Genomic DNA, 15,946 nt, shown 5'->3' with positions numbered 1-15,946 from the left:
ACAAATGCTTTCAATAACCTAATGTGAAATCAGATGCACCAAATTCTAATTGTTTCCATTTATTACATGAAAATATGAACATACACTTTTATAAACAAATTTATTCCAAAGCACTCATATAGTCATTTCCTAAGTATTAACAAAAAACAAATTAAAAATAATGTGAAATCTGAAACAAAGGATATACTACTTTATTCTACTTAGGATAAAATATTCTTTTTTCTCTTTTAAGAACAAACAAGAACCCTATTACTCTTCTGACCTCTTGCTCTTGCATATGCAGTTGATATGGGTGTAAGGGTTTTATACAGATCATAGACCATGCAGACTTTGGCCTCGTCTTCACCGAGTGGAATTCCAACAGCAGCACCTGGTATAGAAAACCATAAAATAAACCTCCAAGTCTCAAGTTACTACTTATCCTCTCCTAAATCAAGACAACACTTTTCTTAACATCTAGTCTATGCAGCATAATTTCTTGTGCCTGTGCCACATTAAACAAACATCTGGCCAGATAATTAAACATCAAAAATAACAGTTTCAGGGGAAGGGAGAATCTTTTCTTTCTGGCTTCCAGAAACAACTACTGTCTGAGTCCGCCAGCACCATGCATATATACAAAGCTAGTTTACTTCACTAAGGACTCTCTCTCTACCTTGCTTGATATCACATACCATTTATTTCTTCCGTTTATATCAATTTAATATCAAATAAACATCAAAGAACTATGTAACAGAGTTGACTTAGACACAGAAGCAAAATGTATTTCATAAAATGGCTATAAGAAGTTACAGATAAGGCGTCACAACAACATCCTTATGTCTACTCAGTTCCATTTTCAACCATGTGGAAAAATATTTAGTCATACTGAATTAAGCCATTTTACTTTATTTTTTATACATTTCCACTGCAAAAAAGTGATTTCCGGATTCTATCTCATAGTAATATTATACAGTTACATATATGTAAATAACACGTTACTATCAGATTTTATCATATTACTACATTAAAACTGTCCACAAAAGTGGTTTGAGACTTTAGAGAATGTCTACATTCACATTAGAACATGTCAATTCTTTCTAAAGTCAAAAAGAAGGCATTTTAAACGGATCCAGAGCATTCCAGAGAGTAGTGCTTTACCTGCTGGGCTGACATGTTTGAAAGAGGCAGCTGCTGGAATGCCTAAAGCTTCTTTGAGTTCCTTCACCAGCTGCCAGGCATTCAAAGCATCACACAAGTTTATAAATCCAGGGGCTCCATTTAGAACTACATATAGAAACATTATATAACACATCATCAAGAAGGATCAACACAATCAGATATATGTACATTTCTGGAAAAAACATGCCAAGGTAGCACAAGTATGTTTTCAGAAAAGTGTAATTAAGAGACAAATACGTGTACACAAACATAAATAACTTGATGAAAAAAAAGAATAAAACACAGAGCCTAAGCCTGCCTTACCAAAAAAGAAAAAAAACAAAAAACAAAACACACACACACACACACCCTCTCTCTCTCTCTCACACACACACACACACACACACACACACACACGCGCTACTGACGAAACCAACTCCAGCCAATCTAGAAATAAACCAATAGAGAACTCAGGAATGGGGGAAAGAATAACAAGACCAGTGATCATCAGGGATCCACTTCACTACAGAACTAAGATAACACAATCGTAGCAATTACAGACAATACAAAATCTAAGTTATAAACCTTGTCAATATAAGGATATTATTACAAACTACTGCAAGAGCTGTGGGTAGAAGAAAATAAGGGGAAAAAAATGAGTCGATTTTTCCTTCTTTATACCAGACTCAGTAGGCTCTGCCTAAAGTTGAAATGCACTTAAAAAGATCACAACCTCCAGCTTTCTTATTGCCTATTTTCTTAACAATGGCAGGATTTTTTAGTAGCTATTATCTCTTGTGAATAAATTATAAACTCCATACATACAAAAAAATGGGGCCCATTAATTAAAAACAAATTTATAACTGCATTTCCTTTGTGTTATCTTGAATAGCGCATACTTTTAAAAATAAACTTCGACAAACACTTACTGAGTGCCTACCACAAAGTTGGGCACTGTTTTAGGTACTGGAGATATTACCAACAAATAAACTAGCCCCTCCCACACAGAGCTTACAGGAGAGACATAGAAGAAACAAAATAGGCAATTAATAGTAAACAATAAGAAAATATTAAGTACTTACATAAGAGTTAAAAACATACCCACAGAAAAACTTGTACTTGAATGTTTATGGCAGCTTTATTCATAACTGTCAAAAACTGTATTTCTATTTCTGATGTCTTTCAAGAAATGAATGGATAGGGGCGCCTGGGTGGCTCAGTGGGTTAAAGCCTCTGCTTTCGGCTCAGGTCATGATCTCAGGGTCCTGGGATTGAGCCCTGCCATCAGGCTCTGTGCTCAGTAGGGAGCCTGCACCCCCTACCCTCCCACCTGCCTCTCTGCTTCTTGTGATCTCTGTCAAATAAATAAATTTAAAGAAAAAAAAAAAAGAAGTGAATGGATAAACTAACTAGGGTATATCCATGTACAACCAGAGGGAGGGAATGTCTGGGAACTCTCTGTACTTTGTGAGGTATTTTTCTGTAAATCTAAAACTAATTTATAAAGTCTATTATAAAAAACAAGGGGATGCCTGGATGGTTAAGCATCCAACTCTTTTTAAAAATTTTTTACTTATGGGACGCCTGGGTGGCTCAGTTGGTTAAGCCGCTGCCTTCGGCTCAGGTCATGATCCCAGCGTCCTGGGATCGAGTCCCACATCAGGCTCCTTGCTCGGCAGGGAGCCTGCTTCTCCCTCTGCTTCTGCTGCCACTCTGCCTGCCTGTTCTCTCTCTCTCTCTCTCTGGCAAATAAATAAATAAAATCTTAAAAAAAAAAATTTTACTTATATTCAACTTAATTAACATACACTATATTATTATTTTATATACAAATAGTATATTAACATGTACTATATTAGTTTCAGAAATAGAATTTAGTGATTCATCAGCCACATAGAATACTCAGTACTCATTACTTCAAGTGCCCCCCTTAATGCTCATCACCCAGTTACCCCATTCTCCCACCCACCTCCCTTCCAGCAATCCTCAGTTTCCTATATTTAAGAGTCTTATGGTTTGCCTCTCTGTTTTTGTCTTATTTTATTTTTCCTTCTCTTCCCTTATGTTCATCTGTTTTGTTTCTTAATTTCCATGAGTAAAACATACGGTATCTGTCTTTCTTGGACTTATTTCATTTAGCATAATACCCTCTAGTTCCAACCATGTCATTGTAAATGGCCAAGATTTTGTTCTTTTTTATGGCTGAGTAATATTCCATTGGATGTATATATGCCTAACTCATGGTTTCAGCTCAGGTCATGATCTCAGGGTCATGGATTGAGCCCTGCGTTGGGCTCTGCATTCAGTGGGGAGTCTGCTTCTTTCTCTCTCTCTGCCCCTCTCCCCAGCTCGTGCAGGGAGTCTTTATAAGTAAGTCTTACAAAGTAAGTCTTAAAAAAAGACTTGTAAGTCAGTCTTAAAAAAAATAAAAGTACCTAAAAAAACAGTTCCTTTGACCAACACCAATGAAAGAGCTTTGAAAATGAGAAACATGGGAAATGAAAGTACATGGAAGTATTTCTTGCCTCAGAATTTAAATGGGAAACAGTATAAGCAGGAAATAACAGCAGATAAAATAGCAGAACTTCCTGTTTTAAGAAATTCTAAAAGTAAAAATTCATGCAAAATGTCTGACTACTCCTTCAATAAATACTTAGGGAACACGCCAAGCAATATTCTAAGTACTGAGAATGCAGCAATGAACAAACAAGAAGCAATGAACAAAGACTGACAAGGCTTCTGCTCTCAGGGGAAGATAATCAAATGGGAGAGGACTAAAACATAAATAAATGCAGCAAAATAGTGTTGTGATAAAAGTGTGATGGGCAGCTACTTCAGTCTGGGTGATCACAGAAAGCTTCTCCTGGGAGGTGACTTAAAGCTGAGATCTGAATGACAAGCGAGTGAGACCTTGAAGACCACAGCAAAGGCCACAGACACTGGGCCTGCTGACCAAAAGGAAAACAGGCCCTGGGGTGCAGCGGATAGGGGACGGTTATCAAGGAAGAAGAACAGTCAGATAACAGTGTCTGCAGGGCATGAAGAGGCATCTAAGTGGGAGGGAAAGCCAAAGAATGGTCTCATGGCGTACCATCATCTGATTTACATGTTTATGATTCCTCTGCTGTGAATAGAAAAGACAGTAAAGCAGAGAGCAGTTAGACTACTGTAGTCTGGGAGATGTTGGGGGTCACTGTGTGGACTTCCACAGTGTTAGAAAAGATTCAAAATGTATCTGAAATAGAGAAATAATAGAACTTGATCCAATGAATGAGAAGGGGAAGGAGTATTTCAGATTCTCTTCAAATCTCTGACATTGCTCCCTGCTCTTCCTCTCCCTCAGTTGCTAACAAGGAGGAAAGAGACAGAAATACCTACATTTTCCCACCACCAAATGTACCAACCAGTGTGCTCTGTTTTTGCCTTCATAGTACATGAAGAAGCTGTCCCTGCTGTCACCCAAAGCCAGCCCTCCTACAAATGCTTGGGCCTTCAAGGCCTTCGTACCCACAACTCTCTCCCTGCCCTGTGCACCCATTCCCCCCCGTCAAGAGTAAAAAAGAACAAAAAACTGAAAACTCTCTTTTAATTCTATAGACCCATGGAAGTCCTAATTAACTTTTCTGTTCAAAGAATTACCTTTATTTTTGTTATTTCCTAACCTCACTTTCCTAATTTGGCCCACTTCAGTGGGGCTTCCAGGTCCATCATTCCAAGGTAATTGTTCTTGCAATTTTTCCCAGATCAAAGAGTCACTTTTCTGTTCTCAGTAGCATTCCAAACCATTTGAAACCCTGTAGGTTTTCTGTTTTCTGGCCTTGTTTTCCTCTGCTGGTTCCTCCACTGCTTAACCTCAGTCTGTGAAATCTACCCTCCCTGTTCTACATCTCTAAAATCATCCATATGCCAAAGACATTCCAAACTCCATCTCCACCCTGACCTCTCTCCAGAACCCCTAATTATCTCAAGTTTCCACTCACAAGTCTACCTGGCACCTCATACTGCAGATGGCTAAAAAGGCATTATGTAATTTATTTTATCTTCTCAACGTGAAACACATCAGATACAATAAAGAGAGAGAAACGCATTACCCACCCCCGCCACCCCCCGACATAGCAAACTATGCCACATAACACACAGCCTTTACCTGTGATGGGAAGCTTGGGCTTCAGCGTGTATAACTGGGCAGGAGTTTGATGAGGGTTCATTCCATACCTCAAAGGCATCTGAGATATTCCTTTACTATACTGTCTCCTGAAGTAATCTGAAATTGCTTCATCATATTGTGCCGTATGAGTGAAGGCCTACAAAAAGTGTAAGTTTTGTGGAACACCAGCAGCACTTACCAAAGGGGAACGAGAGGGTTTTAGGTAGCACACAACAAACTACAGTCCTTGCCCACACATGACTGTGCAGGAAAGACACTCAATAACACTAAAAACACAATGAATCATTCTCTCCGATGCTCTTCCAATCTTTTTCTCCAAGGCTCTTTCAATCTTTTTGACGTTACCTCTGTTAATACCTGGGTTTCTTCATTTATAGGAAAAGGATAGCAGCTCCACGGAGACCTACTGAAAACTGAATACCACTTGGTTTGGCACACACTGCACTGGATAAAAGTGCATCCCTACCTTCAAGGCTAACTGACGTCTGGTCTCCAAGGAGGTGTCTTTGCTGTTGGAGCTCTGCATCTCTGTGGACACAGCTGCATAGTCCTCGGGTTCACATATTACTGTCACCCGAGCATGGTTTTTGGCTGCTGCTCTCAATAGGGTTACTCCGCCTTGTGAGAACAAAAGACAATTTGTATTTCCATATGAGCGTAACCTCCTTCAAATAAAGTCAATGTAAACATACTTCTAATTTTTGACTCAAAAAATGTAGAAAACATACCCCAGATGAACCTCTACACAAAGAAATGGATTAGAAAATATAGACGAATTATAATTACCCCAGAACACAATCTGGGAGCAGTAATGATTTCCTGCTCCCTCAATGTTCTGATTCTTGGTGAACATCAAAACAAAATCTATTTAAAATATAAATCTATTATAAAATATAAATAGTTTGGGGTGAGTGGGTGCTCAGTTTGTGAATCTCAGGGTTGTGAGATCAAGTCCCATGTCAGGCTCTAGGCTCAGGGTAGGGTCTGCTTGTCCCTCTCCTCATGCTCCTCCCTGCTGCTTGCGCTTGCTCTCTCTTTCTCTCTCAAATACATAAAATTTTTAATAAAAAATGTAAATATTCGAAAAATAAATAAATTAAATAAAATGTAAATAATCCTCCCATATCAGTCTTCAAATATGGTTTTGCTGACTTACCAATATCAATCTGCTCAACAGCCTGTTCAACAGTTACATCTGGAGAAGCCACTGTCTTCACAAAGGGATATAGATTGCAGACGACAACTCTAAACCAAAAAGGAATTCAGCTGTTGTTAGAAATGCAAACTTTATGGGGTTTACATATAAGTTAGTCACTAGCTTTAACGTGATCGAAGAGTCTAAAGATCTAAAATATAAACTATAATCCTAGCATTTTAGAATTCTAAAAAATATACTGAAACAGGGCACCTGGGTGGCTCAGTGGGTTAAAGCCTCTGTCTTTAGCTCAGGTCATGATCCCAGGGTCCTGGGATCGAGCCCTGCATCAGGCTCTCTGCTCAGCGGGGAGCCTGCTTCCTCCTCTCTCTCTGCCTGCCTCTCAGCCTACTTGTGATCTCTGTCTGTCAAATAAATAAATAAATAAAATCTTAAAAAAAAAAAATACTGAAATGTCAGGAGCTCCCACTGTTGCATAACATAGTCAATAAAAGTGGCTTTGGTCAACAAGTTCTCTCAAAACATTACTTCCTCCAAATCATACTGCAACGTTACTGCCTGGGTAAACTTAGCTACCCATTATATAATTCAGCCATCAAAAAACCGTATTTAAAAATTTTAAAAGAAGTGCAAAATATAAGGCTACAGATAACCTCATTTTAGAATATAATCACTTTTATATACATTCAATTTTAGATTCTATTTCTGATGGGTCATATACAATGATGAAAAATGACAGACCATTCTAAGGGTGAAATATTTGTTTCTTTGCTTGTTTTGTCTTCAGAGAGATCATACACAATGATGTTAACAGGACGTCCAAAAGAATAGTTTAAAATACAGAACTAATATAAAATTAACAACTAGTAGAGTTCCATGCTTAGGCCTGCAATGTGAGGAGCTCTGTGGGCAAGTTTACTCCCAGGGAAATAAGCACAACTAGTAAAAACTAATTAAAACAAAACAGAATAAAAAAACAGAAGAGGAACACTTGTAATGTCTACAACCCTGATACCAAAACCAAACAAAATGTCGCAATAAAAATATAAACCAGTATCTTATGAATACTGACACAAAAATCCTCAACGAAATACTAGCAAACGGAAACGAACAAAACATAAAAAGGCACATGTACTACAGCCAAATATGGTCTACCCGAGGAATGGAGACTTAGCTTAGCATCTAAAAACCAGTTAATGTAAGAGCCCATTTCAATAAAACAAAGAACAAAAACCACCTGAGCACCTCAATAGATGCACAAAAAGCACCCACTCATGATAAAAAGACTCAAAAAATTAATAGAAGAGAACTTGCTCAACATAAAAAAAAGTATTTAAGAAAAACCCCCAAACCTACAGCTAACATTCTATTTAAAGGTGAAAGACTGAATGCTTTCCCCTAAGCTCAGGAGCAAGACAAGGATGTCTACCCTTACTACTGTACTGGAGGTTCTAGCAGGTCAATTAACAAAGCAAATTAAATAAAAAGCATCAAGATTGGAAAGGAAAAAATAAAGCTATCTCTATTAGCCCGCGGCATGATCTTGTATATAGAAAAATCCTAAGGGATTTAACAAAAAAAACGATTAGTACTGAGTTTAGCCAAGGTTACGGAACACATGATTAAGTGAATTTATGTACATTAGCAACAAATAATCCAAAGAAAAATTAAGAAAACAATTTTACTAACAGTAGCATCAAAAACCACAAAAGAAAGTTTAAGAATTTAACAAAAGCATACGACTTGTATGCTAAAAAGTAGAAAACATTGTTGAAAGAAATTAAAGAAATCTAAGCAGATGGAAAGGCATCCCTGTTTACGACCAGAAGACTTAATATTAGCATAGCAACCTCCTCTGAAATTGATACACAGATTGAACACAATCTCTAGGAAACTCTTATTTGACAGAGATCATAAGTAGGCAGAGAGGCAGGAAGAGGGGGAGGGGGAAGCAGGCTCCCTGCTGAACAGAGAGCCCGATGTGGTGCTCGATCCCAGGACCCTGAGATCATGACCTGAGCCAAAGGCTCTGGTTTTTTTTGCAGAAGTGGGCAACCTGATCCTAAAATTCACACTGAAATGCAAAGGACCCTGAATACCCAAAACAATCTCGAAAAAGAAGTTGGAGGACTCACACTTATCAATTTCAGTATCTGCCACAAAGATCCAATGATATGGTGCCAGCATGACAGATACAGTTCAACTGTGCCAAGACCATTCAATGGGGGAAAGAAGTTTTTCAACAAATGATGCTGGGGCAAGTGGACAGTCACATTCAGAAGAATGAAGATGGACCCCCTAACTTATATATAAAAAGTAACTTTAAAAAAAAAATCAGGGGCGCCTGGGTGGCTCAGTGGGTTAAGCCTTTGCTTTCAGCTCAGGTCATGATCTCAGGGTCCTGGGATCGAGCCCCGCATCTGATTCTCTATTCAGTGGGGAGCCTGCTCTACCCCCGCTCTCTGCCTGCCTTTCTGCCTACTTGTGATTTCTCTCTCTGTCAAATAAATAAAAATAAAATCTTAAAAAAAAAAATAATAAAGTGAAAAAATCAAAGACCTAAAAACATAAAAACTACAACTAAAAAACTCTTACATCTTCACTATCCTGGATTATGCCATTGCTTCTTAGATACACCAAAAACATAGGCAACAAAAGAAAAATAGATAAAATGGACATTGCCAAAATGTAAAGGTTTTATGATAGTTAAAGGGCACCATAAACAAAGATAAGCCATAGAATGGGAAAAAATGAACCCTTACAGTTCAATAATAAAATGAGAAATAAAAAAATGGGCAAAGGATTAAAATGCACATTTCTCAACAGGTACAAAAATGGCCAATGAACTATGACAAGACGCTTAGTCACTAGGAAAGCCGGTAATAACCACAACGACGTGCCAGCCATCATGGGTAAAAGATGTTGGTGGGGATGCGGAAAAACTTCCTATACTACTGCAGGCAATGTAAAATGATGCAGCACACTGGAAAATAATCTGGCAGCTGCTGGAAAGGTTAAACATACTTATCAGATGACCAGGGAATTCCACTCCTAGGTATATAACCAAGAAGAATGAAAATATATGCCTGCACAAAAACTTGTTACATGAATGATCATGGTTACATTGTTTCTAATATCCAAAATGTGGAAACAATGCAAATGCCCATCAGTTGATGAACTGATAAATAAAATGGGGTATAGCCATACAATGGGTTTTCAGTAATAATAATTATAATAAAAAAGTGCTGAAACATATTAGAACATGGATGAACCTTGAAAACAAGTGAAGGAGTCAGTCACAAAGGACCACACATTATATGATTCCATTGGTATGAAATGCTGTGTATAGATAAATCCAGAGAGACAGAAAAGACTATGGTTGCACAGGGTTGGAGGTTTTAGGGGAAATGAAGAATGAATGCTAATGCGTATGGGATTTTTTGGGGGAGGGGGGTGATGAATATGTTCTAATATTAACTGTGGTGATAGCTGCACAATTCTAAATATACTAATACTACTGAATTATAGATTTTAATTTGGAAAATTATATATGTGTTATATCAATGAAGTTATATACACTAAAAAGAAATAGTGTGTATTTTTATGCAAATAACTACATTGTTAATATGTACCAACATTTATGTCATAGCTTCCTTAAAAAAAGGTTCTTTTCTGGGGCACCTGGGTGGCTCAGTGGGTTAAGCCTCTGCCTTTGACTCAGGTCATGATCTCAGGGTCCTGGGATTGAGCCACATCAGGCTCCGTGCTCAGTGGGGATCCTGCTTCCCCCCCTCTCTCTGCCTGCTGCTCTGCCTACTTGTGATCTCTCTCCCTCTGTCAAATAAATAAAATCTTAAAAAAAATGCTTATGTATGTACAATGTCATAGAGAGAGTATTCAATAAATGTTTATAGTGAGTGAATAGGAAACTAAACCTAATGTTAATCTTGGTCTTAAAAGGGAGGGCACCAGGTCTAGCATACTTACTGTCTGATCCTTAAGGTATTAAAATTTTAACTTCCGGGGCGCCTGGGTGGCTCAGTGGGTTAAGCCGCTGCCTTCGGCTCAGGTCATGATCCCAAGTCCTGGGTTCGAGCCCCACATCGGGCTTTCTGCTCGGCAGGAAGCCTGCTTCCTCCTCTCTCTCTCTGCCTGCCTCTCTGCCTACTTGTGATTTCTCTCTGTCAAATAAATAAATTAAAAAAAAAAAAATCTAAAATTTTAACTTCCAATTTTTACCTTATAAGACTGAAATCAAGTCTGGCCATGTCAGCATTATCTTCTGGGATATTACGAGCCAAGATTCCTAATTTAACAAAGTTAAAGTATTAGGTTCAAAATACACATCAGAATAAGATACTTCTTTCCAACACAGTCCCACCAATCAAGTTAAAGCCTCTAATACTGCCTAATCAAGAAGACTAAAAAATAGAGAGTTAAAATTTTACAGTACGTTTTAAAAGCTCTTGTATCAGTTCTTTATTACCCCCCTCTTTTTTTTTTTTTTTTAAAGATTTTTTATTTTCAAGTAATCTCTATACCCTACGTGGGGCTTAAACTCACAGCCCCAAGATCAAGAGCCATATACTCCAATGAGTCAGCCAGGTGCTCCCCCTTACTCACCTTTTTTTTTTTTAAACTCACCTTTTTTTAAGCAACAAAATGAGAAAGAATTTTCACTTAACTGTTACCAGTTCCATGCATCTATGTATTCTCATAAGTATAAGTAAATGGCTTATCTGATAATCCTCCTCAGTGTAACAGCCTTTTATTCTGCCAAATTTTACTTTAACTGGTAAATTAGCAATATACCTGTTTCTCACCATTTTTGGCTGATATATAATTTGTTCTCCCAGATAAGCACTATGAAAAAGAATTCTTTTAAAGTCCGTTATAAGGGGACCTGGGTAACTCAGTCGGATGAACGTCTGACTTGTGATTTCAGCTCAGGTCATGATTTCAGGGCCCTGGGACTGAGCCCCTTATTTGGCTCATGCTCCTTGGGCAGTCTGCTTGGAATTCTCTCCCTCCTTCTGCCCCTCTCCCCACACAAGCACACATGTGCATGCTCTCTTTAAAATAGATAAATCTTAAAGAAGTCAGTTACACTGTAATACTTTATTCTAAGTTTGCACTGTAATAAAAGTCTTTTCACACATGCAACTGAAATATTTTCACTAACTCCAGAAGAAAATATCACTCTAAATTAATTATCAGGTCAGGACTAATAAACAGGCAAGGAAAACAATGTGATTCCTTCACATAATAAGGCAAACTAGATTTTAAACAGGTTCTAATGAATTATGAACTTTAGCAGCAAATGTGATGAAACCAATATAGACTCACAGATAATTTTCTGAGCTTATGACCTGCCTTTTTCCTTATTTATTCTACAAAGTGATCAACCAAAATATTCCTGAAGACCACTGATTGTTTGAAATTGAAAAGTACCAAACACTTACCAGCATGGACTGCAGGATGCAAGGTTTTCACACGCCCCCCTAACATTTCAGGAAATCCCGTCAGCTCAGAGACATCTCTGAAAATAGATGAACAGAATATTGCTGTTTCTGCTAAATTGTCATTATACACAATTCTAAAGCAAATCTTTGAACATCACATCTACTGTCCTCATTTGGGAGAATTTTCCAGAGCCTGAATCTTCAGAGTTCAGAAACTGAGTCATATGCCATACATTCAGTTGAGAAGTAATTTATAGTAATATATACAAAAACCACTAAAAACATCTTTGTTTCAGAAGCAGAGTAAAATAAAAACAAGCATTTATCTTCACGATTAAACAAATGTAAAGATGGCAAATCAAATGAATGGGGAAATAAAAGACTGTGTTTTAGTAAGGTGGTGTTAGTACTAAAATACTGGTTTCGCTCATATAAAAATAAATTCCCAATGAATCAAAGGTTTGAGCATTTAAAAAAAAAAAATCACAGAACTACCAAAATTCAATACATGAGGAATGTGCTCAAAGCATTAAACAAAATATTAGTAGATCTGTCTATGTAAAATGTTAAGTTTTACACAGAAAAAAAATTAAGCAGGAAAAAATAATCGCAAAATATGACAAACGGTCAAACGCAAGGCAATACTTAAATATCGATTCAGATCACCACTGGCATGAATTCCCATGCGCCCAGGTGATTTACAAGCAAATTTTAATGACATGAAAAAATGCCAACAATGTTAGGTGAACAAAATCAAGAAGCAAAATTATCTTCTGTATAAGCTAAAAAATAAATATATGTTTATAAGCAATTGGAAAAAAGCACATCAACATGTTCAACAAAATTATAAGCTATTTATTAGCTTCTTTACAATTTTCTACAATTTTCACAATTTCTACAACCAACATACATGGCCTTTGTAGTAAAACAAAACAAAACAAAACAAAAAACAAAACCAACAAATATTTTAAACCAGCAAATTCCAACAGGGTATAGAATTTCCTGGGTAGAGTCTCCTATATAGACCCATTGGCAGATGACCATATCTGACCAAGGGCTCATATATTTCCAATAAACTGAAAAACTGGTGACAGCCTGGTGTTCAATTCAAAATTCCCTTTCCCGGCATTCACGAAATAAACTCCAGTTCCTCCAACAGAAGATAATTGCTAAATCAAAGAAGGGAGATGTACTCTTAGAATGAAAAACCAGGTGGGGTAATTAAAAAGCTTGCTGCATCTTTAGATTTCAGAATCTGCATGCAACAGGTACAATCTTCAGATAATTCTGTGTGCTCACTGCTGTATAGTCACCAACTAGAATCTCATCAGTTTACCTCACACCTCCAGGTTAACTTCCTAGGATAGAATCTTGGCTCTGCATTTTATTAGCTGTGTTAGCTGTATGAACTTGGGCAAGTTATCAACTTTTTTGTGCCTCAGTTTCCTTGTTTATAAAGGGAGATAATACTACCTACACCAAAAAGTTGTTGTAAGGATTACATGAGTGTGTATGTGTGAACAGTTTTATACTTTAACAGGAGAGAAATACATTTACATTCCCAATTTTTAAGAAATACATAGCTACAATGGGTAAGCAAGGAGTCAGCAGAGGTACAGATCAAACAAGACTCAACAGTTTATAAATTTTTAAACTGAGGAATGGATATGCAACAGGAAGGCTCACTGTATTATTCCACGTTTTATTATATCCATAATATTTCCATAATACAGTTTAGTGGAGGAAAAAAGGCTACAGAAGGAGTTTGCTTAAACTGAAGGATCCAACTACAATAGCATCCAACATGCTCCAGTCTAGCTTTTGGATTCTCACTCTGCTGCTCTTCAGAAAAGACTGACCTGTCTCTCAGGATTCTTACAGGGCTCTTAGGAGAACATCAAAAAGATGATGCAAGAAGACTTTGGAAAATATAAAGCCTTTATTTAGTAAGTAAAGTAAGGCATTCTTGCCATTTCAACATGTCAAATTTAGGAAAGCTGTGTACTGCCCACAGAAGGCTTAATTATACGATTAAAAAATCTGACCCAGAGAGCAAGCAGCAAAATTTTTCATTGGCAACAAAAACAGACAGATCTTTCATTTCTTTGCTGAAATATATTTCAGGAGTGGGAGTGTCCACTGAAGTGTCACTGCCATTCATTAGAGCTGTCCTATAGCCTTTTTCATTTTCTTCCCCTTGGTAGTGACTCCCTTTCCAATCAGAATGCCTGCTCTTTGAGGTCAGGAATGGCAGCCTGACTTACCTTTTGCTCATTCCTTCTTCTCATCTTTTACCCAGGTAACGAACAGCTTGTGGGTAAGGGAACAAATGACAGACTTGTGCCTTTAAATAATTTACAGGGATAGTAAGGGAACACAGGGAGACTTGAATCCTAACGCTGTCAACAGCTTCACTCAAGAGCCAGTCAAAAGAGATCATGTGGGGGTGCCTGGGTGGCTCAGTGGGTTAAAGCCTCTGCCATCAGCTCGGGTCATGATCTCTGGGTCCTGGGATCAAGCCCCACGTAAGGCTCTCTGCTCAGCGGGGAGCCTGCTTCCCTCTCTCTCTCTCTCTGCCTGCCTCTCTGCCTACTTGTGATCTCTCTCTCTCTGTCAAATAAATAAAATCTTAAAAAAAAAGAGAGATCATGTGACTCATGTAACTTGAGTTTTTCTTTAACCACAAATGGCCCTCCTAAATTAATGTGCCATAGGAAGTGGCTGAGAAATGGGGAGTCCTGGGGTTAAGTCCTCACTGAACTCTGTACACTTGAGCACAAGTTACTACACCTCTCTGAGCCCTACCCTCCTCCTCTGTAACGGGGTTAAGTGATGCTGGAAGGGGGAAATGACGTCTTTTACTCACTGTGGCCGGGGTGCATGACTTTCCGGCGGATTGCATCACACTGCGCTCCGACTGCCCTGAGCTTAAGAACTCCGCTGTGCCTTACCTGACTGCCAGACCCGCATCCCTGAGAGCTTTTGCAGTCCCTCCAGAGGCGATCAGATTCAAACCAACTGAAGTTAGGTTTCTGGCAAATTCCACAAGGCCCGTTTTGTCAGAGACACTAAATAAGGCTGAAACAAGACATTTTTCCTCATCACTCGCAGTACATGACATTAAGACCTACAAGGCCTTGGGTGGTGGGGGCGGCTGGGAGACTAATAGTCGCGAATCTCGAGGGCATGAAGGCGACCCACAGTGGCCAGGCCCAGCTTGGGAACTCCCCCCGGGTCAGACACCCGCAAGACGCGGAAAAGCCAACGGGCCGCGGGCCTCACACTCACAGCGGCAGCGCTCGGCACCGCCATTGCGTACTCGGGACGCCGGGGGGCAGGGGGGCCGCGGGCGGGGCTCCGGGAGGGTGCGTGGGGGAGGCTCACCGAGCTGGCTGGGTGCCATGGCTGCGGGCGGCGGGGTCTGGGCCAAGCGGGGGCGGCAGCGGCAAACCACGTGCGGAGGGGCGCCGAGCGGGTAAGCCGCGCGCGCGCGCGCGAGCAGGTAGCGGGGCGGCGGGCGGTCACCTGACCTGCCACGTGACCCGGCCGCCCCGGAGCCCCGCCCTGTTCTATCTTGGGCGTGGAACTTGAGCCTCGGGGTTGAAGGGAAGGCGGGAGGGAGGTTGCAGCTGGCTTTCTTAGGCCGGAACCTGAAGGGAGCTCCACCCCAGGCTCCTATTCTGATCATGACTTGTCTCTTTTCGCGGAGGTGAGGCGGCTGCGGGACCTCAGGGGAAAATTCCTGCTCCCCAGGGCGGGCCTGTCCCCCGAAGCTGGATTGCAGCTAAGAAGTGTCAAAACACTAGTGCAGAAAACAAGAGCAACACCAGAAATAATTCCTACAGCGAGAAGGAAGAAAGCATCTTGGCAATCATCCACTCCCATTTTAACAGACTAAAAAATAAGTAAACTCAAGACCCAATGATTAAAGCTTAAGCCCACAGCTCACGTAATAGAGTAAAAACAAAGTGAAATTGATATTCGTCTAAGTTTTTGATTCCACGTTATGGAATAGACCGA

The 15,946-nt window shown here is 39.4% G+C and overlaps 1 protein-coding gene across 1 annotated transcript in view; it reads right to left on the bottom strand.

The window, feature by feature from the left end:
• Positions 1-15,471, bottom strand: part of ATIC (5-aminoimidazole-4-carboxamide ribonucleotide formyltransferase/IMP cyclohydrolase) — a 29,119-nt gene extending 13,648 nt beyond the window's left edge. The window contains exons 1-9 of the mRNA XM_047721550.1: positions 15,311-15,471; positions 14,878-15,004; positions 11,927-12,003; positions 10,704-10,770; positions 6,465-6,553; positions 5,775-5,926; positions 5,288-5,444; positions 1,141-1,266; positions 263-370 (exon numbers count right to left, since the gene is read on the bottom strand). Coding sequence (XP_047577506.1) covers positions 263-370; positions 1,141-1,266; positions 5,288-5,444; positions 5,775-5,926; positions 6,465-6,553; positions 10,704-10,770; positions 11,927-12,003; positions 14,878-15,004; positions 15,311-15,329 — 922 coding nt within the window. The 5' untranslated portion in view covers positions 15,330-15,471. The remainder of the gene's footprint in view (positions 1-262; positions 371-1,140; positions 1,267-5,287; positions 5,445-5,774; positions 5,927-6,464; positions 6,554-10,703; positions 10,771-11,926; positions 12,004-14,877; positions 15,005-15,310) is intronic.
• Between the last annotated feature and the right edge of the window lie 475 nt (positions 15,472-15,946).

The sequence above is a fragment of the Lutra lutra genome, chromosome 3, assembly GCF_902655055.1.
Source record: "Lutra lutra chromosome 3, mLutLut1.2, whole genome shotgun sequence".
NCBI classification, from domain to species: domain Eukaryota; kingdom Metazoa; phylum Chordata; class Mammalia; order Carnivora; family Mustelidae; genus Lutra; species Lutra lutra.
Note: the sequence above shows the minus strand (reverse complement) of the source record. Positions and strands in the feature narration are given on the sequence as shown.